We start from the raw sequence: 27,429 nt of genomic DNA, 5'->3' as shown, positions 1-27,429 counted from the left end.
GGGCCCCGCGGTTATCAGCGCGTCCGGCCCGCGCGGCGCCGCTCCGACCGACCCCGGAGCCGTCGTCCGCGCCCGCCGTTCCCCGCCGCTCGGTCCGCCCGAACGCCAGCGCCCGCCCTCCGGGGCCGTCGGCGCCCATCCGCGCCCCGCGCTCCGTGCAGCGGTGCCCGACCGGGCCGCGCGCGAACTTCCCGGGCCGGATGGGCGCCCGGGCCGGCGGCGGCGGCGCCCATGGACGCTAACCGCCCGGGCGCGTTCGTGCTGAGCAGCGCGCCGCTGGCTGCGCTGCACAACATGGCCGAGATGAAGACGTCGCTGTTCCCGTACGCGCTGCAGGGCCCGGCCGGCTTCAAGGCTCCCGCCCTGGGCGGCCTGGGCGCGCAGCTGCCGCTGGGCACCCCGCACGGCATCAGCGACATCCTGGGGCGGCCCGTGGGCGCGGCGGGCGGCGGCCTCCTGGGCGGCCTGCCCCGTCTCAACGGGCTCGCCTCGTCGGCCGGTGTCTACTTCGGGCCCGCGGCCGCGGTGGCGCGCGGGTACCCCAAGCCGCTGGCCGAGCTGCCCGGACGCCCGCCCATCTTCTGGCCCGGCGTGGTGCAAGGCTCGCCCTGGAGGGACCCGCGGCTGGCCGGCCCGGGTGAGTGGCGCGCGCGGGAGTGGGCGCGAGGCGGGCGACGCTGGGCGGGGGTCGGCGGCCGCGCTGACCCGCTCTCCTGTGCAGCCCAGGCCGGCGGGGTCCTGGACAAGGATGGCAAGAAGAAGCACTCGCGGCCGACCTTCTCTGGGCAGCAGATCTTCGCGCTGGAGAAGACCTTCGAGCAGACCAAGTATCTGGCGGGCCCGGAGCGCGCGCGCCTCGCCTACTCCCTGGGCATGACTGAGAGCCAGGTCAAGGTGAGGCCGAGGCCGGCGGCCTCTCGCGGGTCCCGCTGCACGAGGCTGACCCTCGCGCCCGCGTCCTGCGAACGGTCCGCGCAGGGCTGCCGGCCTCGGCCCAGCCCCAGAAAAGCCATAGCCCTGCGGCTGGGGGTGGGAGTGGAGGCCGAGGTGCTGGCTGCAGGCGGCGGGGCCTGATGTCCCCGTGTACCCCCAGGTGTGGTTCCAGAACCGCCGGACCAAGTGGCGCAAGCGGCACGCGGCGGAGATGGCGTCGGCCAAAAAGAAGCAGGATTCGGACGCCGAGAAGCTGAAGGTGGGCGGCTCGGACGCGGAGGACGATGACGAGTACAACCGACCTCTGGACCCCAACTCTGACGACGAGAAGATCACGCGGCTGCTCAAGAAGCACAAACCCTCGAACTTGGCGCTGGTCAGCCCATGCGGCGGCGGCGGCGGCGCGGGGGACGCCTTGTGAGGCCGCGCGAGACCGGAGGTCCAGGGTGGGGCGCGGCCGACGCCCCCTCCCCCCCAAAGCCGGAGTTGTATATATATTTTTACAGAATAAGTTATAAAGCGGCCGGCTCGGGCTAGGCGGAATCACTTTGTATCATCAATAAATTATTTAACATGTCCCGTCGGAGCCGCGGCTCCCGCTGCCCCGCGTGTTTCTTCTTCCCTGATCCCTCGCCGGGCCGCCTGGATCCGGCGCGGGTCCTGCGCGTCGGAACTGACCCGATCTGGCTGCGGGCCGCCTGGCGGCAGGAGCCGGGGACAGTGTAGGCCCGGTGCCCGTGAGGGTGGCCCCGGCCCCGCGAATCCTCCGCGGGAAGGAGCCGCGGAGCGCGGCGCTGGAGGAGCCGCGAAGAGCCAGACGGAGTGGGGCGCGTGACGCGGAGACGCGTGCGACAGGTACGGTCTCCCCTCACCGGCGCCGTGGGCCCGCGTCGTGTCGGCTCAGGTGGATGAGGTTTAGGGCCGATTGGAATACATTTGGGGGTCGTGCTTCCCTCCTCCCTCCAGCCCGCGTCTCCTGCCGACGCGTTTCGCTCGGATTGTGTATTAAAACGGCTTTAGCCCCAGTAGCTGAATATTTGCAAATACGTCCTGACTTCGCATCAGGCAGAATAAAAGGGGTCTTAAATTCCTCCGCATCGTGGCCCTGCAGCTCCCATTATAGACTCTTCCTCTATAGAAAGCGCTATTTAATTGAAACTGGGAAGAAGAAATGGGGACCCTCAGCCCACCGGGACAGCGCAGTCCAGTCAGCAGCCTGCGCCTCCTGCGCGGGGAGCTGGGTCTGGAACTCTGCCTGGCGCGTGGGAGGACCCGGCAGAACCGCGGCCAGCAGGGTCCGGGATGCCCTCCTCTGGGCCGGTGCCTCCCGGATCCGAGGGCTGGTCCCGGTACCACCATCCTGGTTCTGTCTCTGCCAGACTCTGTGGCCCCAGCTGTGCACCTTGCATCTTAATGGGCACAAGTATTGAGTGTTAATTTGAGAATGTGCAAGAGTGCATTACTGACTTCTCTTGGAGGTTTTGAAAGCAGCTGAAGTGTTCTGTTTTTTTGCAGCAGGCTCTACCGTCGACTGAAAACCAGACATTTGTAAGGAACCACTGCCTGGCTTTTTTCTTTTCAAGGGAACGATGTGGAATTTATTTTATTTCCATTAAGTGATGTGTTCTCTCAGCTCAAGTTTTAGGGCAAAGAGATCCCCATTTTAGGTTTGAGGAAAGCCGCGCAATTACATAATCTCATTAAGAAATGCCGAGAGGTGAGTCCCATTAGTTTCCACCACAGTAAAAAAGCTGAAAGATGATTTTTCTGCTCTCAACCCATGGCTTCAGTTTTGTGTGAGGGTGTCTGACGGGACGAAATGCCGGGATTTCTAGCCAGCTTGGTCTGCGGCTGAGGGTGCCGCCTGCCCGCCCATCACTTAGCATTTCAAAGGGGACCTGCGGGGAAGGAAGAGAGACAAAGCCAAGCAGAACTGTGTTCACCATGTTCAATTTTATTGCTTAGGAACCAGAGCGGTCATTTCTAAAGGCCACCATAGTGACCAGCAGCTGAAACCACGTTGAACAGAATCTCCGTTTGGCTGTGGACAGCACAGTGACCGCAGCCCTGACCCAGACCACCACATATTGTCAAGAACACAGATCGGCAAGCGGCCCTCGGCCACCGCACTGGTAGTGACTGACCCAAACACAGTGTCGCCTGCCCCGCGGGGGCTTAGTGTTCTAGAGCAGATGAGAGTGCGGTCCTCACCCGCAGCGGGCTGGCTCTGAGGCCAGGCTGGGAGCGTGTGGGCAGCGTGGTGTCTACCGGGCATTTGCAGCTGAGCCCAGGGCGTGTATAGTCCTGTTTCTCTGTTTTTATATACAGCCCATGTTAAAAGCAGTTTTTATTGGAAGCAGACTAGGCTATTTTTATTTCTCCCACGATATTATTGTTTTATGTATAATACTTGGCACCATAGAACAGTAACAAAAGACAGACAAAACGGTTTACAAAATTCTTAAAAGGTACACCCAAGCTGGCTATAAACTTCACATTCAGGTCTTAATATCACACAGAAGAAGGCAGAGGAGCGTCGCTGCGAGTGTGGGTGTGCGTCACGATCAGCCGCGGGGCACGGCCGGCTGTGTGTGTGTGTGTGTGTGTGTGTGTGTGACGTTCACCTAACTGACCCCTAGACTCCGACTCCGCCCACGGACAGGACACTCTTGAGCATTCATACTGGAAAGTATATTTAGCGTAAGTTTTGGTAAGATTTATAAATTATTTTAAAAAGTATATATTTATATCTATTTATATATAAAACTGGGATGCAGCTGCAGTGACTGAGAACCAAGGACAGCAGCAGAGGGGGCACCAGGGCCCCGGCTGTCCTCGCAGTGGCCCCTGCCCGGGTCGGCGCAGAGCCGCACCCACAGCATGCCGCCCGCCAGCAGAGGGGTGACTGGCCCCCGAGGGGTCCCCAGGCTGACGCCTAAGACACACAAACCGTGAAGTCTAAAATACAGAACCGCCGCGGTCTATTAGAGTTTTGGCAACAGGACTGTGACATTAAAAAACCCAGTATGTCTACGTAATGTCACATGAGCAGACGGGACAGTGAGGTATGTGAGGCTTCCGGAGGCTGAAGCGCAGTGTGGGCAGGCCGCTAGCAGTGGGCGCGGGCGGGTCATCGGGGCAGCTGCTGAGTGTGGGTTTCAATGGACGCGACTCCCCTCTGCTCCTGGGCTACAGGCTGGGCTCGCGCGTGGTCCTCTCCGGGTCCTCGCGTCACAGGCGCTGCCTCCCTGCGCAGAACCAGGGGTTGGTGACAGGGACAGACACACCGGGAAAGCTCAGAAAAGGTGAACTCAAGGGAAGGAGCATATTTACCACACGTCACTGCACGACACAACACTTGTGCACGCGTGCGTGAGCTTTACCTGCCCCGGGCGCCACACGGAAGGCCAGGAACACGGGCTGCGACGGAGAAGAGGAGGGCGTCAGCACCCAGGTGGCCCCCGCACACCCCCCACCCTCGCGCCAGGGGTGCCTGCAGAGGGCCGGGGAGAAGGGAGGCTGCGTCACCTGTCCCGTACACACCAGGTGACCTGAGGGGAAGCCGGCTGGACGGCCAGGGGTCCCAGGCAGAGTGCCTTCACGTTTTGTAAAAACATGTTATTTCCAGATAAAAACTAAAAACTAATGTAAAAGCTGATTTCAAGACTGCTGACCGTGCCCCACGCCATGAGGGTGGGGGCAGGGTTCTGTCCTCCTCACGGCTGCTCCTGCCCACCCCAGCTTGGGGGCTGCTCTTGGAGGATGCCCAGTGGCCTCACCCAGGGGCCTCAAGGTGGGGAAGCGTGGGGGCTGCCCGGCTGCCCAGGGAGGTGCCATGGTGGCCGCACAGCCACGGGGGGGAGGGCTGGGGGCTCCCACGAGACAGTCTCGTGTGCGAAGTGACTCCTGACATGCGGACCTGTGACACCGCCCGCCTGCTGAGACCTGCTGGGGGCTCCCTGAGAGACAGGCTCGTGTGCGAAGTGACTCCTGACATGGGGACCTGTGACACCGCCCGCCTGCTGAGACCTCCGCACGAGGACAGTAAAGCCCCTCAGGCACACTCGAGAGATGGCCACGGAGATGATCCGTAGGGACAGTATTTCTCTTTCTTTTTTAGAAATAGTAAAACTGTATTTTATTCTACTGGGACTAATCATTTCTGCCTTCCCACCTGCCCACCCACCTCCCTACCTTCTGGTATTTTATTAAAACTGAGTGAGAGCAGACCACGGGCCTGTCCTGGGGAGCCCAGCTGATGAGAGAGAGAAGCAGCGGCCCTCGCCTGCCCCTCAGGCCTGGCCCCTGGACCACGGCCGGCCACATCACCTTGTGGTCTCCCATGCAGACGTTGGGTCCGATGTGGTCGTAGGTGACAATCTTCTCCTCGCTCTCCGACTGGAAAAGCAAACAGAGGGAACTGTGTGGGGGGCAGGAATGTGGGGCTTCCCCGGGGAGCAGAGGGGACAGTCCTGTGAGTGAGCCACTGACCAAGGGGGTGGCTGGCTGGGGGGGGGGTAGCCCCTTGGGTGCCTGGGGCCTGGTCTGCCAGGGGGTAGGCACAGTGCCCCAAGCCCACCGCAGTGGGTGTGGCCCTCACAGTCACGAGCTGCCGTGCCCGCGCCTCCCGCCGTGCTGGGTGAGGGTGCGGGGCTGTCCCTTTGCTCGGACTGGGCCGAGGTTTTCCATCCGTGGCTGATCAAGTTACAGCCCATGGTCTCTGGTGCAGCGGGAGCTCAAGGTCAGATTTCCCTCCTGGCGCGCCCACCTGCCCGGAGGTGTGGGCACTCCCACCCTCACAGTCAGCGCCACCCCAGCTGTGGGGACATTCATCAAAGGTGGTGTGGTAATTTACAAAGGAAGCATAAAATTGTGGGTTTCCAACAGCGTGGTCCGGAGACAGATAAACAAATGACTGGGTGTGCACGGTGCACTGAGTGTCCGTCACAGGCCTCCAGTAGCCCACCCGCCCACCCACCACCCTCGGTGTTTCCGGGTGGGGAAGCAGCCAGAACACGATGATGAGGAAGCCTAGAGTGGAGTGATGGATGAGCCCAGGGCACGGCCCAGTGCACCTGCGGCCTGAGTGCCCCCGCCCAGCAGCTGGGGGAGGGCTGTGGGACCGCTGCCCAGGAGCCGGGCTCGTCCCTGCCGGGTCTGCAGCATCAGATCTTGTCCCCCAAACCGGAGAAGACATGAACGAGTGTCCAGCAGCGCCCCCAGGCATGGGGAACGTGGGCTCCTGCCACCTTCCCTGCTGGCCTAAGACTTGAGCTCACAGTGCAAAGTGGACTTTCCTTGTTTCTGATGTTTTTCTGGATAGGTGACGCCTACCTCATCCTGGAGGCACTTGTCCTGGCTGCAGCCAGTGCTCAGCTCACCCCACAGGCAGAGCTGCAGGCGTGAGCCCAGAGGCAGGCGCTGCACAGGCTGGGGAGGATGGCTGAGGCCCCTGGCAGGCCCTCAGGGCAGCCTGCAGACAGGGGAACCTCCCCCCAGACCCCCAAGTGCTCTGGGCTCAGGGAGGGGCAGCCAGGGCCAGCTCACCCCAGGGACTCCAGCAGGGCGTCTGAGAAGAGGCTGCAGGGGCCACTGCACGGAGTGCGGGGCATGGGGGTGGTGGGGCGGGCCAGGTGGGCTGGGGTGTGCGCTTAGGGCAGCACCTGCGGCTCTGCCTTCCTGCCTGCAGCCCCTGTGGGGAGGCCCGGGTCAGGAGCAGGGCACAGACAGGACGCACCGGGCTGCCCGGGGGCTGGGAGGGAGGCACTGGGACCGGAAGCAGCGAGCCCATGTCACAGCGTCTGGCTACTGCCCCCAGGGACTCAGTGCCGGCTGTTCTTGTACTTTTTCATTATTACATCGAGGGGGCTGACAAACCAATTCAGATATTGATTCTTTTGAAAACATTCCTTTTGTGTTAAATGTGGTAATTGAAAAACCCTGGGCAATCCAGAGGCTGCAGGAAACCCGAATACCTCCCAGCACGGGTCTCACAGGGCGCCTCGCACCTGAGCGCCATCTCCAAAGTGACCGCAGGCCCCTCGCAGGACGAGGCCAGGGCTGCCCACCACTCACCCTCAGGATCAGCTCCTTGGCGGATGGGGACATGAGGACACGGTCGCACCAGGCGGGGCACCGGGTGTTCATGTACTGCCTGCCCTGGCTGGCGTCCTCGCTGTACGGGTAGCTGGGGAAACAGGACCAGGCAGGTCAGCGCTGCCAGCTCCGGCCTCTCCTCCCCGTCCCGACAGAGGGCTGCTGGGATTCTCCCCCCAGTCTCCTCTGCCGGCAGTGCTATCCAGAGAGAGAGTCCCTGTACAGAAGTTTCTAGAACATCAAGTCAAACTCATCCCTTTAGAGGACTGGGGTCCTCTGTTAACGTTGCTCCGCTGTGGACATGGTCTTAGGTGCCACAACCCCCGCCTGGGAAATGGCGTCAGCACCTCACGCGCCCAGCTCCCGGCCTGCATCCTAGTGACTGGTATGTGACATTGCTGTGGGCCCAGAGGGAGCTGGCGGACAGTGGGGGTCCAGCCTGGCCTCTCACCCTTGTCCCCACAGCCTGCTCCCACCTCAGCTCTCCTCCCAGGAGGGGGCAGGAGCCCAGGCCACGGCCTGGGTCAGCATTGTGGTGGAGACTGTCCCTGCCCTGCCCATGCAGGTCCCACTGCACTGCCTGCTCGGCCATCAGGAGAGGCCTTGGGGCTCCTTTGGGAATGCAGCCACCACAGCCAACCACCTGACCAGCACAGGACACAACGAGGGTGAGGAGCAGGCTGGGGTGCTGCCAGCCCCAAGGTCGGGCCTGTGGCCACCGCTGAGCACAGCCCACTGTCCACCGCTGAGCACAGCCCACTGTCCACAGATACTGTCCACCGGCCCACACTGTCCTGCAGCTGCCCGTCCCTGGCCCTCATGTCCCCCCTGTGAGCAGCTTCCTCCAGCTTCCAAAGGGACCGTCCTGCCTGCGGGCCCTGCACTGCCCATTGGGCTTCCACACCATGAACACCGCTCACCCCACCCAAGCGGGCGCGTTGATGGGGACGGAGTGAAGTCACATTAAATGAACTCGGGAGGCCTGGCTTTGCGGTCAGTGCCCCCCCTCCCCCCCGTGTGCTGTCCTCTCACTTGTGGTGCCCCTAGCATGGCTGCGCCAGAGACTGAAGCGTGTCCTGTGAGGGTCTCGTGTGTTCTTACGGGTTAATCCCAGTGAGTTGTACGGTACTGCTGTAAAGGCCCTTTTGCCATTACGTCTTCCTGCTGGGGCTGGAAGGGAAGTCTGAGACTGACTCTTGTCCTGTCCTCCACCCTGGGCCCCTGACGGTTGTCAGGGTCACACCTGGGTCTCTGCTGGAGTTGGTTCGCCTACAAAGCTCTCACCAGAGGCCTGACTGAGTGGGCCCCGTGTAGGGCACCAGCTCGACGGCATCAGGGACCCACCGCTGTGGACGGGGTTGTGCACCGATGCAGTTCCCACGTCCAGCCCTGCTGACTCTGGAAGAGCACCAGCTGTCCATAGACCTCAGGACACAGGGCAGCGGGCGCCAGGCCTGTCTCCACACGGAGGACAGCACCTCGTACGGCCTTATCAGTTTAGCCCGACTGGGACCTGCCTGGCCTGGGGTGCACCGTCCGATCCGGGTGCCCACAGTGGGACCCCCACAACTCTCCCCTTTTCCAAAGGACAACAGACTAAGTCCCCTCGCTGGGACACAGGTCCGGTGGAGGGTGTTTGCCATGAAGCGGCTGTGAAACATGTCTAGCAGAGACCTGTGACCTGGTTGTACTGACAATGGCCACTCAGCACCTTGCCCGCTTCTCTACCCAGCAGCCCTGTGCTCTCTGGCAGCCTCTGTGCCAAGTGACAGGAGTCAGGGGCTTCCTGTCACTCCAGAACATTCTATCGCTACCCTGTGGCGCTGTGAGGGGTTTCCAGCCATGTGGCTTCCTGGCCTCAGCTGTGTCCTGTTTGAGTGGCTTCAGAGGAGCAGGTTTTTGGCAACAGGCAGCTCGCCAAGAGTCAAAGGAACCGGGCTGCAAAGCACCGCTCAGGGACGCAGGCTGCTCAGACCAGGCTGGCGTCACCTGTTCCACATTCTACTCGGCTGCATCCGAGACACGTTTCTACAACAGGAAGCTCCCCTCCCACAGAGCACCTGCAGCTGTGCCCTCTGAGGAGGCACCACGATGTCCACCTACCCCAAGGGGGTGCACCCCACGCCCAAGGTGCAGTGAAATCCCAGCACGTCTGATCTTTCAGTAGCTGTGTGCATGGTGGTCCTGCGCACACCACAGGCAGTGAGAGTATGCTGGGTCTGCCCGCTCTGCACTGGCCAGGACCCGGCGGAGAGCCCAGGGCCATGGCCGGGCCTTCACCCTGCAGCCTAGAGGGCTCAGCCACTCCCAGGGCCAGACCTCTCCCCAGTAGTGTGGTGCTGGCCCAGACGGATCTGGGGAAGGCCAGCGTGGCCTAGAAAAGGAGGGGAGCCTGGCAGTGCCACATCCTTCCTGCACCTGGCCAGGCACTGCCCCGGTGGCCCCATAGCAGGGCGCGGCTACTCCCTTGGGAGCTGACATTGATTAATGCGGCACTCGCTGTGCACTCAGACTTATCTGAAAGCAAACCCCGAGCAGGGTGGGACTCGGGACGGCGAGGGAGAAGCCGCGTAAGGAATGGCAGAGTGATAAAGCTACAATCGCCCCCTGTCCCTGAGGCTGCCCCACCTCCCCACACCTCAGGATGTGGGCCCTGGCCCCTCCGCTGGGGGACATGTGAGCAGGCTGAGCAGGCCGGTGTCGGCCGTCACCACGGCCCAAGGCCGGTAACACAAAGCCCTGCTGTGCTGGCCAGGGTGGAATCTGCAGGGCTGCCCAGTCTCAGCAGGAACTGGGGGCTCCTTTCTGAAGCAGCCCACCAGGAGCAGATGGGGAAGGGGCGGCTGCCCTCTCACGTTCCTCAGGGAGGGTAAGGACAGGCCGTCGAACCTCCCCTGGTAAGGTCGCAGCTGCCCCCAGGTTACAGCTGTGCACAGTGACTGCCGAAGCACCCGGCATGGAGGCCGACCTAGCCACAGAAAAGGCGTGTCACCAGGGCTCACGCCCCGCTTGCAGCACTGACACCACTAAATGCAACACTGTCACGTCCAATGTCGGGTGAGAGAGGCTGACAGCGTGCCCCGCACCCCGGGCCCAGCTCCTGGGTCCTGAGCTTTGGGGTGGGCTCACGGTCCAGCTGGACAGATGCACATCCTGCTCCCCTGAGCACCAGGCCTGTAAACAGCAGGGAAGTCACCCTCCTGCATGAGTTTGCAATTTTATGCACGTTGTTACAGACCCGGGTCTATAGCTGGTCAAACTCCAAGTCATGGCCCACAAAACATTTGAAAAGAGCCTCCCAGTCGCTACCTCAAAAATGAACGTGTCTGTAGAAGAGTCAGCCTTGTCCAGCCGGTCGGGCCGTGTTATACACAGTTCTGTCGTTTTCTAGAGCTACAACTTGGTCTTATCCTGTAACCGGGTGTTCCTCTGTGCAGTGAGCCTGCCTGTGGGTGGGACCCCACCCAACTCTCTCTGAGGATGGCGACACTTGGTGAAGTTAGGATGGACAGAGCCAGGGCCAACACTGCCCTGTGCTCAAGGACGATGAAGCAGGAACAGCACACAGCACAGCGATGCTGGCCCACCTACCCCACAGCCTGGGAGGTCGAGGGTCGTGACCCCAGCACCACCAGCCAGTCTGGCTCAGTGACCTGCATGGAGGTGGGTGGCCGCTCTGGTGCCAAGAGCAGGGCTTGCTCAGGCGTAAGGTGTGCTCGCCGCCACATCCCCGTCAGCAGCCCGTCCCTCGACGGGTGCGTTCTGGCTGTTTGCAGCTTCTGGGTGGTCTTGGTTGTGAGCATGGACTGCTGGGATCCCAAGGCCCCTCTGGGGTCCGGAAGGTAGACACTGCACTCATAAGCACACCAGGACACTGTCTGCGCCCTCACAGGGTGACACGGGCCGCCTGGGCGCAGTGGGAGTCAGGTCTGTGCCCCTGTGTCACTCATGATCACAGAGCGGCCACCTTCCGAACACCTGACGAGCAGCACAGTAACTCCACAGGACTCTCAGGCCTCGGACACACGGCTCTGGAGTCTGGTGGGGTGAGGTGGCCTGAGGCCACAGACACCCCCACAGGATGCCTCCCGGGGATGCCCGCTTCATGTACCACCCAAATACAAGATCTCAGCTGTCGTCTATGAAGCTGAACTTAAAAAAAAAAATTTTAAATGTGAAACGATGCCATTCTTCTGCGAATTCTTTTTTGGTTAGGCAATTTTTTTCACAAAAATGTTACCATGCAATGGTTTGTTGTTGTCATTAAAAAGTAAACTAATAACTATTTATAAGTGATGGTAACCATCAGCAGGTGCACACCATGTAGAACAGCCTTTTAGGGGCCGTCATTCTAGCCGTGGAAAGGGGTCCCGGGACCACATGGGCGAGAGACACTGCTCTCCGGGACTCGTCCCTAAAGTCAACACCAGCCACTTTGGGGTGGGACATGGCTTTTCTTCATGGTAAGTGGGAAGGTTCAGCTGCGTCATCAGTGAAGGACTTGCACAGACACTGGAAAGTGAGCCGATCTCAGCGACAGAGCAGCCAGTGGTTGTATTTAACACACAGACATGGAGACTCTGGCCTGGTCCACATGGCCAGAGCACTGGGAGCTGTGGGGACAAGGAGGGGACGAGGGGGGGACTTCGACCTATTGCTGACACAGACCAGTGTGATGGAAGGAAGGAGGTCATCTCTGTTGTGGGCTGCTTCTTGGGGACCCTGGGTTCCCTAGCTTCAGGAAAGGGTGGTTCTGGGAAGGTCTGGAAAGCGGGGTGGGGGTGCGATCAGCAGGGTCTGGGCCTCAAGGCTCAGCACCGGAGAGGAGAGTGTGCCCCTGTAGGGCTGGATCCCGGCACCCGCAGTGCCCACTGCCCTGTGCCATGCGGGCTGCAGGGACACTCAGCGTGGTGGTGGCCACCGTGCAGGAACTGGGCACCACTACCTTTTCTTTCTCCTCCTATTTTAAAACCCACGATGGTAAATAATACCCCAGGCCGGGATGCAAATGGAGCCAGAGGCTCCGCCCCTCTAAGCAGCTGTCACTTACACTGAGCTACCTGGGGAGGCATGGCTCCTGCCATCAGCTCCAAATAACCCAAATCTGGGTTCAGAGGTAGGAACTGAGAGGACGCTGGGACAGAGGGGGGAGGTGGGCAGGGCTACCTGTCCCTCTGCGGGGCCTGGGCACAGCGTGAGGAAGCTTCTTCTCACCAACGTTTACTTCAAACAACTACCGCTATGGTAACTTCTGCGCCAACACGAAGCGGCAGTTTCAAAAAGCTGTGTGGAGAGCTCTGCCATCCTGTCTGCCCACTGGCCACTCCACGCATGCAGAGCCCTTCGTGTGCGGGGCCCACAGGAACCCTGCGGGCATCCTTCCGGGTGGGACTGCAGCATCTCTGGTGGAGGCACAGGAAGGGGCCGGGGGCCTGTCCAGCCACCTCCTGGCTGCTCCGAGTCCAGCCTGCTCCGCAGCAAGTCTGCCTCTTGACCGCCAGCCGGCCCCTACGGTTGTCCCTGACGAAGAGGCTATGCTCGGCTGGGAAGAACGAGTATTGAAGGCTCCATAAACGTCTGAAATATTAGCATCTTCTCCAGCAAAATGACAGGCAGCATTAAGTTATAATCCATTAGGAGCAACGTTCTATTAGTCTGTGGAGAGCAGTAACAGACAGTTTTCCTGGAGTAGATCGCCATCACTCTCATTAGGAGACCCATTGCTAATGAAATGTCCCTGGGGACTGCCTGGGTGTGTGACTGACCAACGCCGGCAGCACGCGGAGCTCCGTGGGGAGGAAGGCTCCCCCGGCGGCACCTCCAGCAGGGACGTGCCCTGTGCTCACGACCGGGGCTCACCTCCATCAGGACAGGGACCATGGTGGCCGGGCCAGGCTGTGATATGTTCATCACTTGAATGACGAGGGCAAGAGGATCAAAAGGTTCTAAAGGCGGGAGCCAGGGCCGAGGAGGCAGACGCTCTCAGACCCGCGTCCCTGCGCTCCGAAGAGCTGGAGCCACGTGACAAGGACTCATGCTCCACGAGGTCCGTCCTCCCAGAAGAGCCTGCACCTGGCCTGGCGGTGGGAAGCCAACAGGCCTACGGCCGAGGCGGAGCGGCAATGAGACAGCTTCTGACCCGGGGAGAGCTTCCTCCAGGGGTGGGCGTGGCCCTGGGGTGGGGGCACAGCAGCTCCTGGACACACCCTGGGCATCCCGGGGGAGGGCAGGCCGCAGTGGGGTGGGGTCTCCGGGGTCTCTGTGGTGACTCTGGGGCTACGTCCAGGGGTGGGCGTGGCCCTGGGGTGGGGGCGCAGCAGCTCCTGGACACACCCTGGGCATCCCAGGGGAGGCCAGGCGCAGTGGGGCGGGGTCTCTGTGGTGACTCTGGGGCTTCCTGCACTGGGCCCAGCCTTAGTTCCCACAGGGCGACCTGTGCCCCGCCAGGAGATGGGCGTGTGGGACAGGAAGGAGCCAGGGAAGAGGACAGGGTGCTGGTCTTCCAGAAGGCCCTCCCTGGACGAAGTGCTGCTTGGCTCCCACGACTCACTCAGGGCTACCTCCCCCCACGCAGGACCAAGACAGCCATCTCACTGTCTCTGAGCCCCTCAGACAGGGTTCTCAGAAGCTTGTACCCCGCTGCTCCAAGACAGGGTCTGCTGGGCAGCCAGTCACAAGTCCTCAGCTGCTCTCATCAGCGTCAGACTACCTCGTGGAAGCTGAGTGCCGACAACACCCACACCCACACCCACACTGTATACACCCTACACCCAGACCCACGCACACCCACAAATGCACACTCTCCCATACATACCCAGACCCAGACTCACGAACACCCATACAACATACCCACTCACACCCATGCACACACCTACACACAGATGTACACATGCACCCACACCTTACATGTGTATACTCTCCCATATATACATCCATGTACATGCATACAGCTACATGCACAGCTACACCTCACACATGTACCACATCCATGCACACATGTATACACAATCCACACCCCTATATCCCAACAAGAGATATGCACACACACATACACCCCCATACCTACATGAGTATACATACAACCATGCTGTATGTACCAACTTGGCAGATATACATGCACACCCGCACCGTGCACACACATCCATATACACACATCTCCGCATGTGTGGACACTGTACACACAGGCAAACCCACAGACCACACACATGCAGAACTGTCCATAACCCCCTCACACCTGGCACGCACACTGTTCCTAGGCATGTACACGCATACCTACACATGTGCACACACGTACAAAACCTATGTGATGCCCACATATGTGCAGAAGTGCACATGCAGCTCCCAGTGTGCACATGAGTGAGCACACCCATGCACACACTCCTCTGTACACACATCCACACAGCACACATGCACATACTTCCCGTGTGCACATGAGCCCACGCGCCTGAGCCCACGACTTGGTGGCAGGTCAGACAACGCAGGTGGGCAGGCGCCGACCTACAGCTGCTGCTGACCTATAGCTGCTGTCCTGGCCACCCTGCGGCAGCCTCTGTGCTTCTGCTGCAAATAGCTCTGCACGCCCAGTGGTGACCCATGGGCTGTAACTCCCCTGGGCAGCCACTGACACTGACATGGTTTTAAGAGGACAATAAGACCAAAGGTGGAGGACTTCAGGTGTGACCCGGGTGGCGGGGAAGGGAGGGTGGCCCAGGACCTGAGGTAGACTCTGTGCAGAGCCTGTGCTGTGACTGGGCTGAAGCTGATTGCGGTCCTTACTGGCCGCTGGGTCCCAATTGTAGAGCTGACGGGTCAGAAATTCCTCCCCCTTTTTCCTCCCCATATGTCTAGCTTGGAACCCTTCAAAGATGATTTCTAAACCACAGGAAAACATCTGAAAACCCAATCGACTGGCTACGCAGCACTGCAGCCACACCCGCCCCTGCTCCTGCCTGCATCCTGGAAGCTCTCTGCTGAGGCCGGTACTCAGGGCGCGTGAAGTCCCCTCTGCCCACCATGTGGGACATTCAGTTTCCAGGACAAGGGTGGGACATCTCTGGGGGCTATTCTCCTACCACACAAACCAGGAAACCCTGTGGACATTTTTGCTCAGCAGGTGACCTGGGACTATGCTGAAGGCAGGTGCACTGTGCATGTAGCTGCCCCAGGCATCATATTCTGGGGCTCAACAGAAAACACCCAAACATCACCATCCTGGAGGCTCTCTGAAGCCCCTCCCACTTGGCACCAAAGCATCCCCTCCCCCATTCCAGTGACAGAAAAGACCTCAGGTGAACAGGTGGGAATTTAGGGGCCACCAGGTTGCAGCTACCTTCCTATAAACGCCGGAGTGTCCCTTACTGTTTACCCAGGAATGGCAGCCCTGCCCCTGGGGGACCTGCCTACACTTTAGTGCCCTGTGCCCAGGTGACTTTTAAGGGTACAGGGTTTGGGAGAAACTTTAGGCAGAGGCAGCGTGGAGCACAGGTGCACAGAGTTGTGCCCGGGCCCACGGTGGCTTCCAGGCCTCTTTGGTCCTTGGCCAGGTAAACAAAACCACGAGGAAGAAAGATATCCAAGCTTGAGAGGGAGGGAGAGTCGATACTGCTCAGCAGCACTGGGTCAACCTCCCACAAGAAGGGGGTCTGAACAACCCCCACGAACGTCTCTGACTTCAGTGGACCTAGGAGTGCACCCTCGTACAGCACGCGTGAAGCGGCGTTGCAGTGCAAGGGAGTCGTGCTCGGGCCGGCACCCTGGGCGGGGGAGCGGCTTACCCGCTCACACACGGGTCTGAGACTTAGCCTGGGCACCTGCCCAGTGGCCCGAGGGTTGAGTGGGGCCCACGGCCCCTGCTTCTCTGGCTCACTGACAGTCAGGCCACTAGTCTGGGCAGGGACCCTGAACTCTTGAGCACCCGGCCCTCTCGGTCAGAGCCTGGACCATGAGGTCAAACCTCAGGGCTCTGTGAGTGTCACGTGCCACGCCCACGCAGACCCCCCTGCGGGAGACACAGTGCAGGGCTGCCTCTGTGCACGGGGCACATGGCTGACCAGACCACTTTGGGCAAATGTCCTGAGAAAATGTCTTTTTAAAAAACGACAGATCCCCCGCTGTTGTCAACAGGTCGCTGCCTTCAGGCCCGGGGCTGGTGAGCGCAGGCACGCTGGCTGCCCCACGAGGAGGACAGTCACCCCACATCCAGGAGGAGTGCTCCTTACCTGGGAGGGAACGAGATGTCCAGTTCATACAGCCTATCCTTGAAGACAGACAGCTCTTTGTCAAATTCTAGGAGCTGAAGAAAGAAAGAGAACAAAATAAAGTCACTGGTGTGTCTGTCTGGGGCACCATGAGCCCCTGGTCGGAGTGGCACCGCCTGTGGCTGTTGGGAACGCACCCACATGTCCGGTCTGTGTGCAGGCCCCTCCACTGAGAGCGGCCACATCGTGTACAGAGGGACCCGTGGGTACCGGCAGCCTTTGCCCATGAGGCATGCTTGGGCTCCAGCTCCAGCTCGTTTGCTGCTGGTGCTGGGCAGGGCGGCGTAGAGCGGCCTTGGGGAGGCCGCTCACTGTGGTGGTGTTCCGAGGATGGCACACCTCTCTTGTTTTACCCAACCTCAGAGGTAAGCAGTGTCCACCTCACAGAGAAAGCTAATAAAAATGGCCCCACGTTTACACGGCCCATGCAGCATGGTGCTCCCATGTGGGACGGGGTGCTACGCAGTGTCTGGCCACACTGGGCTGTGACAAGCCGTCACCACGCACACCCTCGGATGTGTTCATTAATCATGTCCCCTCGCAGCTGGGTGGGAGCGTAGCCTTACGTAGGGGTTCCCCTCAAAGCACCTCATCCATCACCCCCGAAGCGTGTGATCGCAGCGCCATGTACACAGTAATTGCTCGTGCCAGGCTGCTACCTGAGCACCAGGCAGCCCTCCCCACCGGCCCCACCAGCCCCACCAGCCCCACCGGTCCCGGGCTGGGAGAGGAGGAAGCCGAGTAGAAACCCCACAGGAAGGGCTGCCCGAGCACTCACACTAGGAGGAGGTCTGAAGCTCCTTGTGCACAAAGGGGACCGTGTCCAGCAGCTCTCCGAGTCCAGCCTCACACATATTCCTGCAGAGACCCCGTCACGGGAGCCACATACCCTACCTGGCAGCTTCAGACTGGGAGGCCACATGAGCACACACCTGCTGGCTATGCTGACCAGTGACCAGGACACCAAGGACCAGGGGAGGGTGCCAGGCTTGGGGGTATCTGGGAAGGAGAGGAGCAGGGGAATGGAGGGGTACAAACTGGCTTGCGGCCTCTGTGCTGAGGGGACACGCGCTCCCTGTCCAGGGAGGATTCTGGACCGTTCCCAAAGTCAGGTCCTCAGTGGGGCTGGGGAGAGGTCTCGAGACAAAATGCACTCAAGGGGAGGTGTGCGTGCGGGACACAGGCCGGTACTGATGTGTTTGTGTCTAGTGCATGTGTGTGTTCGAGACAGTGCACATGTGTGCATGCACACTCCAAAGCACACAGCCTGGCAGGCTGCCACAGGCACTGAAAGTCCAGGCAAAGCCATTGGTGAGGCCTTGAGCACCTTCCTGCCCCAGCTCCTCTGCCCACGGCCCAGCTGGGCAGCTCCGTCAGCCATCGGGGGCAGCATTTAGGGGTGGAGCCACCCGAATCTTGCCCATCTTCCCCTTGTGAAAGGTGTTGAGTAAAAAGAACGGCAAATAAGCATGAGGTTTGGAGTGAGTTGGAACCTTCCAGCTGCTGAAACAGGAGCAGAGCTGACCTGGGGGGCTCGGGCCTCCAGCGTCTCCCTCCCCACGTGCCCGCCTGCCCTGCCCACAGCACAGCCCAGCCTCCCCCACGACCCGGTGCGAGCCCCTCTCCACAGCCAAGAGATGCTCCCGGACTCCAGGGCTGTGCCAGCATGAGCTGATCTGAAGGCCCGTTCACTCCAACTCCATGTGGGTGGGAAGCCGTGGCTGCACATGCTTCCCAGCGGGGGAGGGCTGCGGTCAACCCCCCAGCCAGCTGCGGCCTGAGTGCCGGGTGTTTATAAACGCTGCCCAGGCCTGCAGACCCCACGCCTGGCTGCCCCGAGTGTCAGGGCCTGGGGGGGTCTGGCCACAGCCCGAGTCCACACAAAACGACAGCCAGGGAGCCGGCTGTGGGCAGAGCCCCTGGACGTGAGGTGTCTCTGATTAGACCTCACGCCGCACGCCCGTGTCCCTCCGCGGTGTCTCGCAAACACGACAGCCGAGTCTGCGTGTATCCTGCACGCGCCTCCTGATTACACAGCGAGAACCAGCGCAGGGCTTGACGATGATGAAGCTGTACTGACTACACCCCTCCACGGCGCGGCCCACCGCAGACTCCCCGCTGCTGCAGAGGGCGTGCGATAAAGAAAAGAGCTGGAAATCGATGCGCTCGGGGCTGCGGCAGCCGCTGAGCACACAGCAGACACCTCCCTCCGCCCGGCAGAGCGCGGAGATCCCCAGGCCGGCGGGACAGCCCAGCAAAATTTAATCTCTCCAAATCCTCGCCAGGGCACTCCATCCTGCAGCCTGACAGCCACACTTATAATTAATTATACAATTTCGATGGGAATATCGACTAAACAAAGCTATAAATCATAGAAAAAGTCAATAGGCATGGACACATTCAATCATGTCCTGGCCAATGATTACTACTCTTAAAATACAATAATTATTTTCAGGAGCCAGCTTGAATTAAATTCCTGTCAGACGGGTACAAGACCGGTGGCTGATGGAGGGCGCGATGGATTTGGGGGCCGCGGCGGTGTGGGCACATCCATCCTGTGGACGGCAGTCTGTCCCCGCGGCTGTGCTGCACGGCCCACCATGGAGTGGGGGCTCTCAGACGGCTCATCATGCCATTTATCTTGTCCCCCCCGGGTGGAGTGACTGACCCCGTTTCCGCGTGTGACTGACAGGGGGCTGACCCCTTAACGTGCTGAGTGGCCTGGGCAGGGTGCACACTCATGCGAGCCGCCAGGGGCCTGAAGCCGCTGTCACCTCAGGGCCAGCTACCCAGGTTTGCCCGTGCAGACCGGCTGCTCCCACAGAGGCTCCTGACGTGACAGTGACAGCGTGGGGGGTGTCTACTCCAACTCCACTGCACGTTTCATCACAGAGTCAAATTCACAAGTTCCCCAGAATAGTCAAACTAATCTTCCTCCACAGCAGAAAACAATGTCTCATTACTGCCAATAGCAACAGCGTTTCTGTCCAATGCCCATCGTGTATTCTCTGCCGCAACACCAAGCGAGAACTGAGTCTGGATCCCCACGTGCTCTCACTGCCCCTCCCAGCCCACTGCCCGCCTCGCCGCAGGCCCTCCTACCGTCCGGGCCCCTGGCTGCCCCGAGCTGCTCCCGTGTCCCTGCTTTACCAGGAGTTTCCACTCTCATCCTGCCCGGCTGGCCGCATGGCCCTGGCTCTGAGGGGCTGCTTCTGGGCTGGCGGCTCTCAAAGCCCACCCTGCCTGGCCTTCTCCAGCTCAGACGGCCACACAGCTGCCCTGGGACAGGACGGCACCAGTCTCTGGGCACCTTCCCTCTGCACAGCACACCTGACCACAAGCCAGGGAGTGTGCGGCCACTTCTCCCAGGAGAGGGTCTCAAACGCCCGTGGCCCAGGGCCGGGGCCGGGCGGGGGCCAGCAGGAAGGTGCTGGCCGGTGGGGCTGAGGAGTCGAGCTGGGAAGGCAGAGGCCGTGGGTGGGGAACGGGCCCGGCCGAGAGCGGACTCACCGCGGTGCCATTGTCATCCCGGAAAACCTCCTGGTTGAAGTAGTCGAACAGCTTCTTCTCCAGCTGCAGCATCACCTGCAAGGACAGGATGGCAGTGCAGGGCGCAGGCCAGCGGCGTGGACACCGCTCCATGCTGCCCCAGTGCGCACGGCATGGCACCTGCCGTAGGTTACCTGCCCAAAGTGACAGGCCCTCACCTTCCGGTCATTGTCTGACTCGCGGAATATCAGCTTCACGACTTCGTTGGTGTCGGCAGCCCGGACTGTTTGCATCGTGGCCTTTGTGCAGAGAGTCTAGGAAAGATGGGGGTGGGCTCAGTCCCAGGAGAGGGTCCTCCTGCCACATCACCTCAAAGCAATCGGCTCCTCCCCTGACCTCTGCCCCGACCCCATTTCACACCTCCATGTCAAAGGACCCCAGGGCAGGACCCCAGGACGCTGTGCTGAAGGCAGGCCTGTCCTGAGCCAGAGTCCTGGACCCAGGAGCCCTGAGTGTCTCCACACGCTGCCTGGTCCTTGGCCAGGAAGGTCTGAGCAGTCTTTACTGAGACAGGGGGAGGGGCCGGGGACGTCACCACCAGCCACACAGCAGGCACCTGCAGTGCGATCAGCCCCCCAAGAGGTCTGGGTCAGCTGGACACGGGCTGGGGTGACCTGAGGAGGACACCAGCCCCGAGGGGAAGAGTGGGCACTGTCCCCCTCCCAGGCTGCTATGGGATCGGCTAAAAAATTAAATTGGGCTTATTTAGAAAATTCTTATTGTCTCAGCATCTGTATGTGAAGGAGTGTGAGCGTGAGCATGTGCAGACCACAGAGCCCCCACCTACACGGGGCTCCGAGGGCCAGGGAAACGCAGAGGGGCGGTGAGGGCACTCGGGAGCGCAGGTCACACGCCACGTGACCCAGTGCTGCAGACAGGAGGGCCCCGCAGGGGCTGCCACCCCATGGTGACACGCTCACAGGATGGGGGACAGGTCAGGTCCAGAAATGTCAGCAGCAAGGCAGCCAGGGGCCCAGGTACCGAGGGCGAGGGCCCTGCAGGCCTGATGCAGAGCCTCCAGGGGCTGAGGTCTGTATGTAAATCTACCTCCATGCTGTTTTCTAAAAAGAGCTAGTTAATGTTTATTTTTAAAAAGACCACTGCAAGGAAAACCTAATGTTCATTTTTTAAAAAAACACTTTCTTCTGAATGGCCCTGTGAGGTCCTAGTGCTGGGTCGCGTCCCCAGCGAGAGCGAGGTCTCAAACCCGCAGGCACCTCCACAGGACACAGGCCCTTCCAGGGTCATGGGGCAAGGGAGGCAGCCGCCAGCCCCAAAGTACATGCCAGGACAGGCCATTTCCATTCAGAGCACAGACAAGCTAAGTAAGTCAAGCCCCAAAGTGGCTTTTGGACTCATGTGTCAAATCAGTCTGAGGCCTTCAAACGGGGAGGATTAGAACAAGCTGGGCGCAATCTGAGCAGAGCAGCCTAAAGGCGCCCTGCCTCCCCTGTATCCCAAGGAGGTCGGCTCCATCCAGATGCTAATGTGCTTAAGTGGCTTACGGGCTTCCGTGAATGGGGTGGGCTGGGGCAGCCGCTGGCCTTTGTAGCCCCCGGCCTTTGTAGCCCCCACAGGACAGGATTCAGGAAACTCACGGTTTTCCTCCCAAAGGCACCTGTTGGAAACCAGGCTCCCAGAGGATAAACATCTGATCTCAGCCTCGGGGATGCCCCCCCCCCCCCATTCAGCAGAATGAAGAAGTGATCAGGCCGCCAGCCAGGGCCTCCCGCCCTCAATCCACGCGTCCACTCATGCGGAGACGCTGGCCGTTCTTTCCGGCTCTCCTCTTACAGAAGGGATTTTTCTCTTTTCAAAGGAGAAAAAGTACCCAAAATGCTTTTTGTAAGGGGCCACCTACAACTGATTTCATCCTGAGCAGCCATGGGCAGGGAGCAGGCACCGGCAGGGAGCAGGCACGGGCAGGGCAGGGCGCGGGCAGGGCAGGGCGTGGAAACGGACAGGACGCGGGCAGGGCCACCTGCTCTTGTCTGAGGCACTCGAGTGCCTGCCGGTTCCGCAGGAGCGTAAGGGGCCAAGCTCACCAGGGCTGCCACCTGTCGTGTGGACAGCGAGGGAAGTGGCTGGGGCCCGGGGCTGTGGTCAGTGCTTCTGCGCACCGTGCAGCTGCCCTGCCCGTGACTGCAGCCAGAGGTGCAGTATGCAGGGGCCCCTCCTGTCCCAGGAGCACAGCCTGTCCCGTCACCCCCACTCAGCTGTCACCCCTGCTCTGAGGTGCAACACTCCACTAAGACAGAGTCTCTCGGACCCTAAGAGTCGAGCCTCCAGAACCCACTGGGCCCTCGCTGCAGACTGAGCCCGGGGCCACAGCTGGGGACATGTAGCTGGTGGGTCTCAGCCTCAGAGTGATCCTGTGCACCTGCGTGACCGAGCCCAGGGGCCACGACCCCCAGAACAGGAGTGCATCTGTGTCCCTGTGCCCACCCCTCCACCCCGGGTGGCCCCAGCGCTCAGGACAAGGGCCTCCTTTAGAAAGGACATTCCCAGGGTCAGTTCCATACGGTTTGCTCTGTGTCTGTCAAGTCCCATCAGACAGACACGCAGACGGAGGTGTCAGTCAGACTTCCCACCAGGAGCAGGGGCTGGGGAGGTGGCTCACACACAGAATGGATGCATGGGGCCCGGGGGAGGGCCCTGCTCCAGTTGCTACATTTCTCAGTGGTAAATAAAAGCCTTCTGCTGTTGTCCCCAGGCACCTACTTCAAGGGCAGCAGCATCACAAAGCAACCTGCCTGCAGGGTCCAGCAGCCCTGTGGGCTTTAGCCCCTGCACAGGGTGTGTCCTGTGTGCCTGGAGGTGGGGTGTGGGACCTCCGATGAGGAGATGGAGCTGTGGTGGGGGTGTCCCGGTGCAGGGTCCAGCCTGGGCCAAGGCCTGACGGGCAGTGTGAGAGCTGAGGGGCGGGTGGGTGCGCAGAGCCAGGGGCTCCAGCTGGGGACTGTCGGGAGGGCAGGGGAGAGGGGCACAGGGCAGGTCAGGGCCATGTGGGGGACACGGCCCACCCTGAGAAGCACAGGCAGCCTGTGTCCCCTGCCTGATGCCCCACCCAGAGCCCTGGGGTTCCTTTCCTCCCAGGGGCAGGAAGAGAACGAGAACACATTTCCACTTTACCTTTTCCTCCACCCAACTAAACACAGGAAGTGATGTATATGTTTCAATTGTATTTTGAATTAAAAATCCTGTTTGGTTGAACATGACTGCTAGTCCTGCCTGGTGTCTACAAAGCTCTGCGTAGACTGGGAACAGGCATCTGGGTGTCCCTTCCCGGGAGTCAGGAAGGCCTGTCCTGTGAGCCCACGGGGTCTCCAGACTCTCGCTGGCCCTGCGGCAGGTTCCAGAGGTTACCGAGGGTGTGGGGGGGAGTCAGGACCCTGCGGGGCCAAATCAAGGTGAGCCAGGCCACCAGGGGCTAGAGCTCGCCCTGCCCTCTGCACGCCTGACTGGGTCCCTGACACCCCCTTTGGGACCCCGTGCTCGCTGTGGAGGGTCACTGGGGTGGCAGGACAGATGCCCAGGCCACTGCAATTACAGAGAGGGGCGCTGTGTCACGGGGTTCTGCAGGGTCATCAGAAAAGTTCAGAAGCAACCTGTTTGTAAAATCCCTTTCTGCTAAGTCCCAATGTAACCAGGGGCTGATGAGGTCTGTTCTGGTTTTGTTTTGTTCTTTTTTTTGATGCAGACAAGGCCACCCGCAGGCTGGTGACACCCCCTGCCTGCCCCAGGAGCTCATCTGTCAGGGATGGGCCGGCCACAGTGCTGGGACACTCAGCAGACATGTCTTGCCTTCTGGAAGTATCTCAAGGAGTGGGTCTGGAGGGGACATAGGTGCCCTGGTCCTGTGTGACATGTGAGCAAAGCTACCTTTCTGGGATCGTAAGTCCTTAGAAGGAGCTGTTCTATTCCCAGCCCCACCAGTGCCCAGAGCTCCTAGGGCAGCAGTGAGGACACTCACGCAACCTCTGGCCCCTGCACGCCCCAGCCCACATCTGCACACGGGAAGGGTCCCTGACACACACATGGACCTCGTGGACCCCGCACGCTGCCACCTCTGGCCCCTGCACGCCCCAGCCCACATCTGCACACGGGAAGGGTCCCTGACACACACATGGACCTCGTGGACCCCGCACACTGCCACCTCTGGCCCCTGCACGCCCCAGCCCACATCTGCACACGGGAAGGGTCCCTGACACACACATGGACCTCGTGGACCCCGCACGCTGCCACCTCTGGCCCCTGCACGCCCCAGCCCACATTGCACACGGGAAGGGGCCCTGACACACACATGGACCTCGTGGACCCCGCACGCTGCCACCTCAGGCCCGGAGCAGCACATTTGGGGGCGTCCGTCAAGTTGTGGCCGCACAACGAGGTTTCATCCTGACTGGCTGGTGGTAGAAACCAGTCCAGCCAGGTGTCCACAGACTTAGATACAGCAAACGCTGTGGCCCCATCCGACCCCGGCTGAGGGAAGTGTTCCAGCGTGTTCTTGAGGAGTCAGATCACCACCAAGAGAACAAGGCTTTGCTCACTTTCCAATGAGACCCGAAGCACATACACTGTGACACCCACTTCTTCGGGACACGCTCGTGACAGCCGCACCCCACGTCGAGCCGTGCTCTTGGGCTCTGCACGCCTGCTGCTGGGTGGGCTCAGGACACAGTTCACCTCTTTCCACACCCGTCCCTCTCGACGCTGCTGCTCAGATTCCTCCCCCGACACCTGACAGCTTCGTGCACAAGAGCGTCCACCCTCTGACAGCATGAAATCGGACACAAAGGCGAGGAGATGGGGAGGCGGTGGCCTGGCCAGCCTGCTGCTCATTTCAGCCACAAACAGAGTTCACAGGACCTGACTCCGGAAGAGCTGAAAGGAAACGTCTGTAAAAGACAAGGCCCTGACACACTGTCGCACAGCGTGAACAAGGGCCGAGGGCGGCCGCCGGAGGATGAAGATGTGGAGGCTGACACTGGGCCCTGAGCGCCACCCAGGAATGTGGCCACCCTGCCCACCCGCCTGCACTTCTCAGCACGGCCTGGCCGAAACCTATGCCATCATCTCCGAGACTTTTCCTAAAAAATTGCAACAAGCAAAGACGGCAAAGCTTAGGAAGCCGAGCGGAACGGGACTAGCCCACGCCGCTGCCCGTGGCAGAATCTCAGAACTCAGGTGCAGCTCTGCTTCCCGGGCAGGGGGTTATCCTCCCCCTTCTTGGCAAGGAGCGGGGAGCTGGTCAGTGAGGGGAGAGTGTCCTCTGAAAAGGCCGGGCTCTGCTGCCCAGAGGAAGCGTAGCCACGGCCAGGCACGAGTGCTGGCCGAGCTTGGTGGGGCCCGGAGCTCTGTCCACTCACAAATGACTTTGTTCTGGGTCCATCTGCCAGGCACCAAAACGGGTAACAGACGAGGCCCCCTTAGCTGTCTCTGCCCTGTCCGAACACTGTCAGCCCGTCAGCTCTAACTAACAGAACCCTCGCTCACGGCCACAGTTGCCAGGCACCCAGCACGCACCCGCCCGGGAGTCCACCGCCTCCTGGAGGCAGGGGCTTGTCCACCAACCCTGAGATCCTAACGCTGGGCTGGCAGCCGCTCCCACCAGCATGCCCTTTCCCTGGCTTCTCCAGGGGCCCAGCCAGATGTCCACACCAGGGCAGAAGCTATCTCTGGGCGCCGTCAAGTGCTGGCTATTGGGGTCAAGAAGATACTGTGGAAACCAGCCTCATGCTGCCGGGTTCCCCTGGCAAGGGCACTCCCGCTTCCTTTGCCGTGTGCCCAGTGGGAGCCCCTGAGGCCAGCAGCTTGCGCTGCAGGCCCTGGACAGCCCATCTCGTACTCTGGCCCCCAGACGGTCTGTCTCTGCTTTCTCCATTCCCGACTCTGGGGGTTCCCCTCCTGCCTGTGCAGCCGGGAGCGGGCGTCTCTGTGGTGCGGGCGAGCACAGGCCCGTCGGGGACTTGCCCTGTCCCTCTGCTCTCCTCACACCCCAGTTCTGGCTGAACTCCACTCACGCAAAGTGCACCGGCGTTAAAGCACGAGTCTGACAGACGGAGACACACCTCATCTCCTGGATCCCCGTCTATGTCCTGGGAACAGAAGACGAGCAGCATGGCCCCGCGGGGCAGCAGCCTGGTTCACTGACACCCCCAGACGTGTCTCGAGTCCTCAACACAGTCAGAGGACAGACAGACAAGCGAGTCAACCACTGACCTGATGACTCTGGAATGGAATCAGTTAAAACTCGCTGTGGCTGCCAGTGGCGCGTGTCTGAGTGAAGCACTCAGACAAGGGCGCCCCGTTTAGTTCTCTGACCGTCCCCGTTGGGGTGGACACATGCTACGCCCCAAAAAGTACGTGCTCTCCAGACAGACAGGTACTGGCCACTGCCCACACCGCCAGCCAGAGGAGGCGAGCCCGGTGAGCAAGAGGCACAGGGTCCCAGCCCACCTCTGCCCAGCGGGCCACTGGAGCCTCAGAGGACAGCGGCCCGTACTCCAACAGCAAGGACATCACAGGTGCCACTCAGCTGTGATGGGAACAGTGAGACTCAGCGCATGCATGCGCACACGACCCCAGATGAACTCTGGCCAAGGCTGCAGCACTCTTTCCTGTCACGCACAGGCACACACATGTGTACGTGTGTGCACACATATACACACATACGCACACACATGCAGGTGTGCACAGCTCTGAGAAGCAAGGGGGAGACCTGGCTGCAGGTGACGGCAGGTCAGTGGAGTGGCACCTGATGGACACAGACAAGGACCCTGTGGGAGGGCCCGAGGCCCTGAGGGCTCCATCCCACCCAGCTCCGGCAGGACCTCCCAGGTCGTGCACCATTCCATCCCTCTGCCTTCCCAGAAGGCCCTCCTGCTGAGCGCCACCCTTCCCAGGGCCGGTTCTGGACCCGGAGGAGGGAGGTGGAGGCGTCTGCTGAGAAGGCCTGGGTGTCACTGGACACAGGCGGCCAGGGCTGTGGGCTGAGTGGCTGGTGCGTTGGCAGCAGCGAGAGAAGGCGCTGTCATGGGGGCTGTGTCAGCTGCAGAGGCGCCTTCTTCCTCTTTGTTTTATATTGTCCACTGTTTGTCCAGAACAACAACACACCATAAAGACCCTTTCATCTCCGCCCCAGAAGCGCCCGCGCTCCCCGCAGTGTGGCGATGCGGCAGCACCCACACCAGCGCTCCGTGCAAACCCACATGGTCCTCAGTAGCAGGGCTTCTCGGACTTGTGTCCAGCAGGTGTTGGGACACAAGCCACCGGCCCAGGACCGGCTCCCAGGACGGGCACTGTCGTGCGGTGGGCCCTCTCACAGTGAGGCCCCAGAAGGGGGACCTGGCACACTCTGATGTGGCCTCTTGAGAACGTCCCCAGCCTTCCACTGACAGCCCTGGGCTCAGGGCTGGGGGAGGCCGTCTGCACGGAGGCACAGGCCTGCATGAGCCACAGAGGGAGGCCCGGAGGTCCCACCACTGGCTGGCAGGGACGGCACACCCCAGAGCCCGGTGCTGTGCTAACCAAGGGCGGGCAGGAGGGCCTGGCAGAGCGCCCAGAAAGACCATCCGAGCCCAGTGAGCACAGC

At 60.9% G+C, this 27,429-nt stretch overlaps 2 protein-coding genes across 3 annotated transcripts in view; one reads left to right on the top strand and one right to left on the bottom strand.

Moving 5' to 3' along the window:
* On the top strand, window positions 1-1,519 carry NKX6-2 (NK6 homeobox 2). The gene is made up of 3 exons (XM_066238977.1): window positions 1-637; window positions 722-894; window positions 1,094-1,519. The coding sequence occupies exons 1-3, from the start codon at window positions 232-234 to the stop codon at window positions 1,352-1,354; spliced, it is 840 nt and encodes a 279-aa protein (XP_066095074.1). The 5' UTR covers window positions 1-231; the 3' UTR covers window positions 1,355-1,519.
* A 1,348-nt stretch (window positions 1,520-2,867) lies between these two features.
* Window positions 2,868-27,429, bottom strand: part of INPP5A (inositol polyphosphate-5-phosphatase A) — a 154,156-nt gene continuing 129,594 nt past the window's right edge. The window contains exons 10-16 of one of the 2 annotated variants that reach the window (XM_066239550.1): window positions 19,994-20,089; window positions 19,797-19,871; window positions 16,248-16,321; window positions 7,009-7,120; window positions 5,263-5,331; window positions 4,267-4,353; window positions 2,868-4,181 (exon numbers count right to left, since the gene is read on the bottom strand). In XM_066239550.1, coding sequence (XP_066095647.1) covers window positions 4,273-4,353; window positions 5,263-5,331; window positions 7,009-7,120; window positions 16,248-16,321; window positions 19,797-19,871; window positions 19,994-20,089 — 507 coding nt within the window. In that variant the 3' untranslated portion in view covers window positions 2,868-4,181; window positions 4,267-4,272. The remainder of the gene's footprint in view (window positions 4,182-4,266; window positions 4,354-5,262; window positions 5,332-7,008; window positions 7,121-16,247; window positions 16,322-19,796; window positions 19,872-19,993; window positions 20,090-27,429) is intronic. The other variant, XM_066239551.1, reaches the window with a different exon arrangement.

The sequence above is a fragment of the Saccopteryx bilineata genome, chromosome 7, assembly GCF_036850765.1.
Source record: "Saccopteryx bilineata isolate mSacBil1 chromosome 7, mSacBil1_pri_phased_curated, whole genome shotgun sequence".
Taxonomy (NCBI): domain Eukaryota; kingdom Metazoa; phylum Chordata; class Mammalia; order Chiroptera; family Emballonuridae; genus Saccopteryx; species Saccopteryx bilineata.
The sequence above is the reverse complement of the archived record's forward strand: the minus strand, read 5'-3'. Positions and strand labels throughout refer to the sequence as shown.

Excerpts from the sequence above, each read along its gene's own strand:
- NKX6-2 (XM_066238977.1), top strand. The coding sequence starts at position 232 with ATGGACGCTAACCGCCCGGGCGCGTTCGTGCTGAGCAGCGCGCCGCTG. Across the intron at positions 638-721 it reads CCCGCGGCTGGCCGGCCCGG|CCCAGGCCGGCGGGGTCCTG; the intron begins GTGAGTGGCGCG and ends TCTCCTGTGCAG. Across the intron at positions 895-1,093 it reads TGACTGAGAGCCAGGTCAAG|GTGTGGTTCCAGAACCGCCG; the intron begins GTGAGGCCGAGG and ends GTGTACCCCCAG.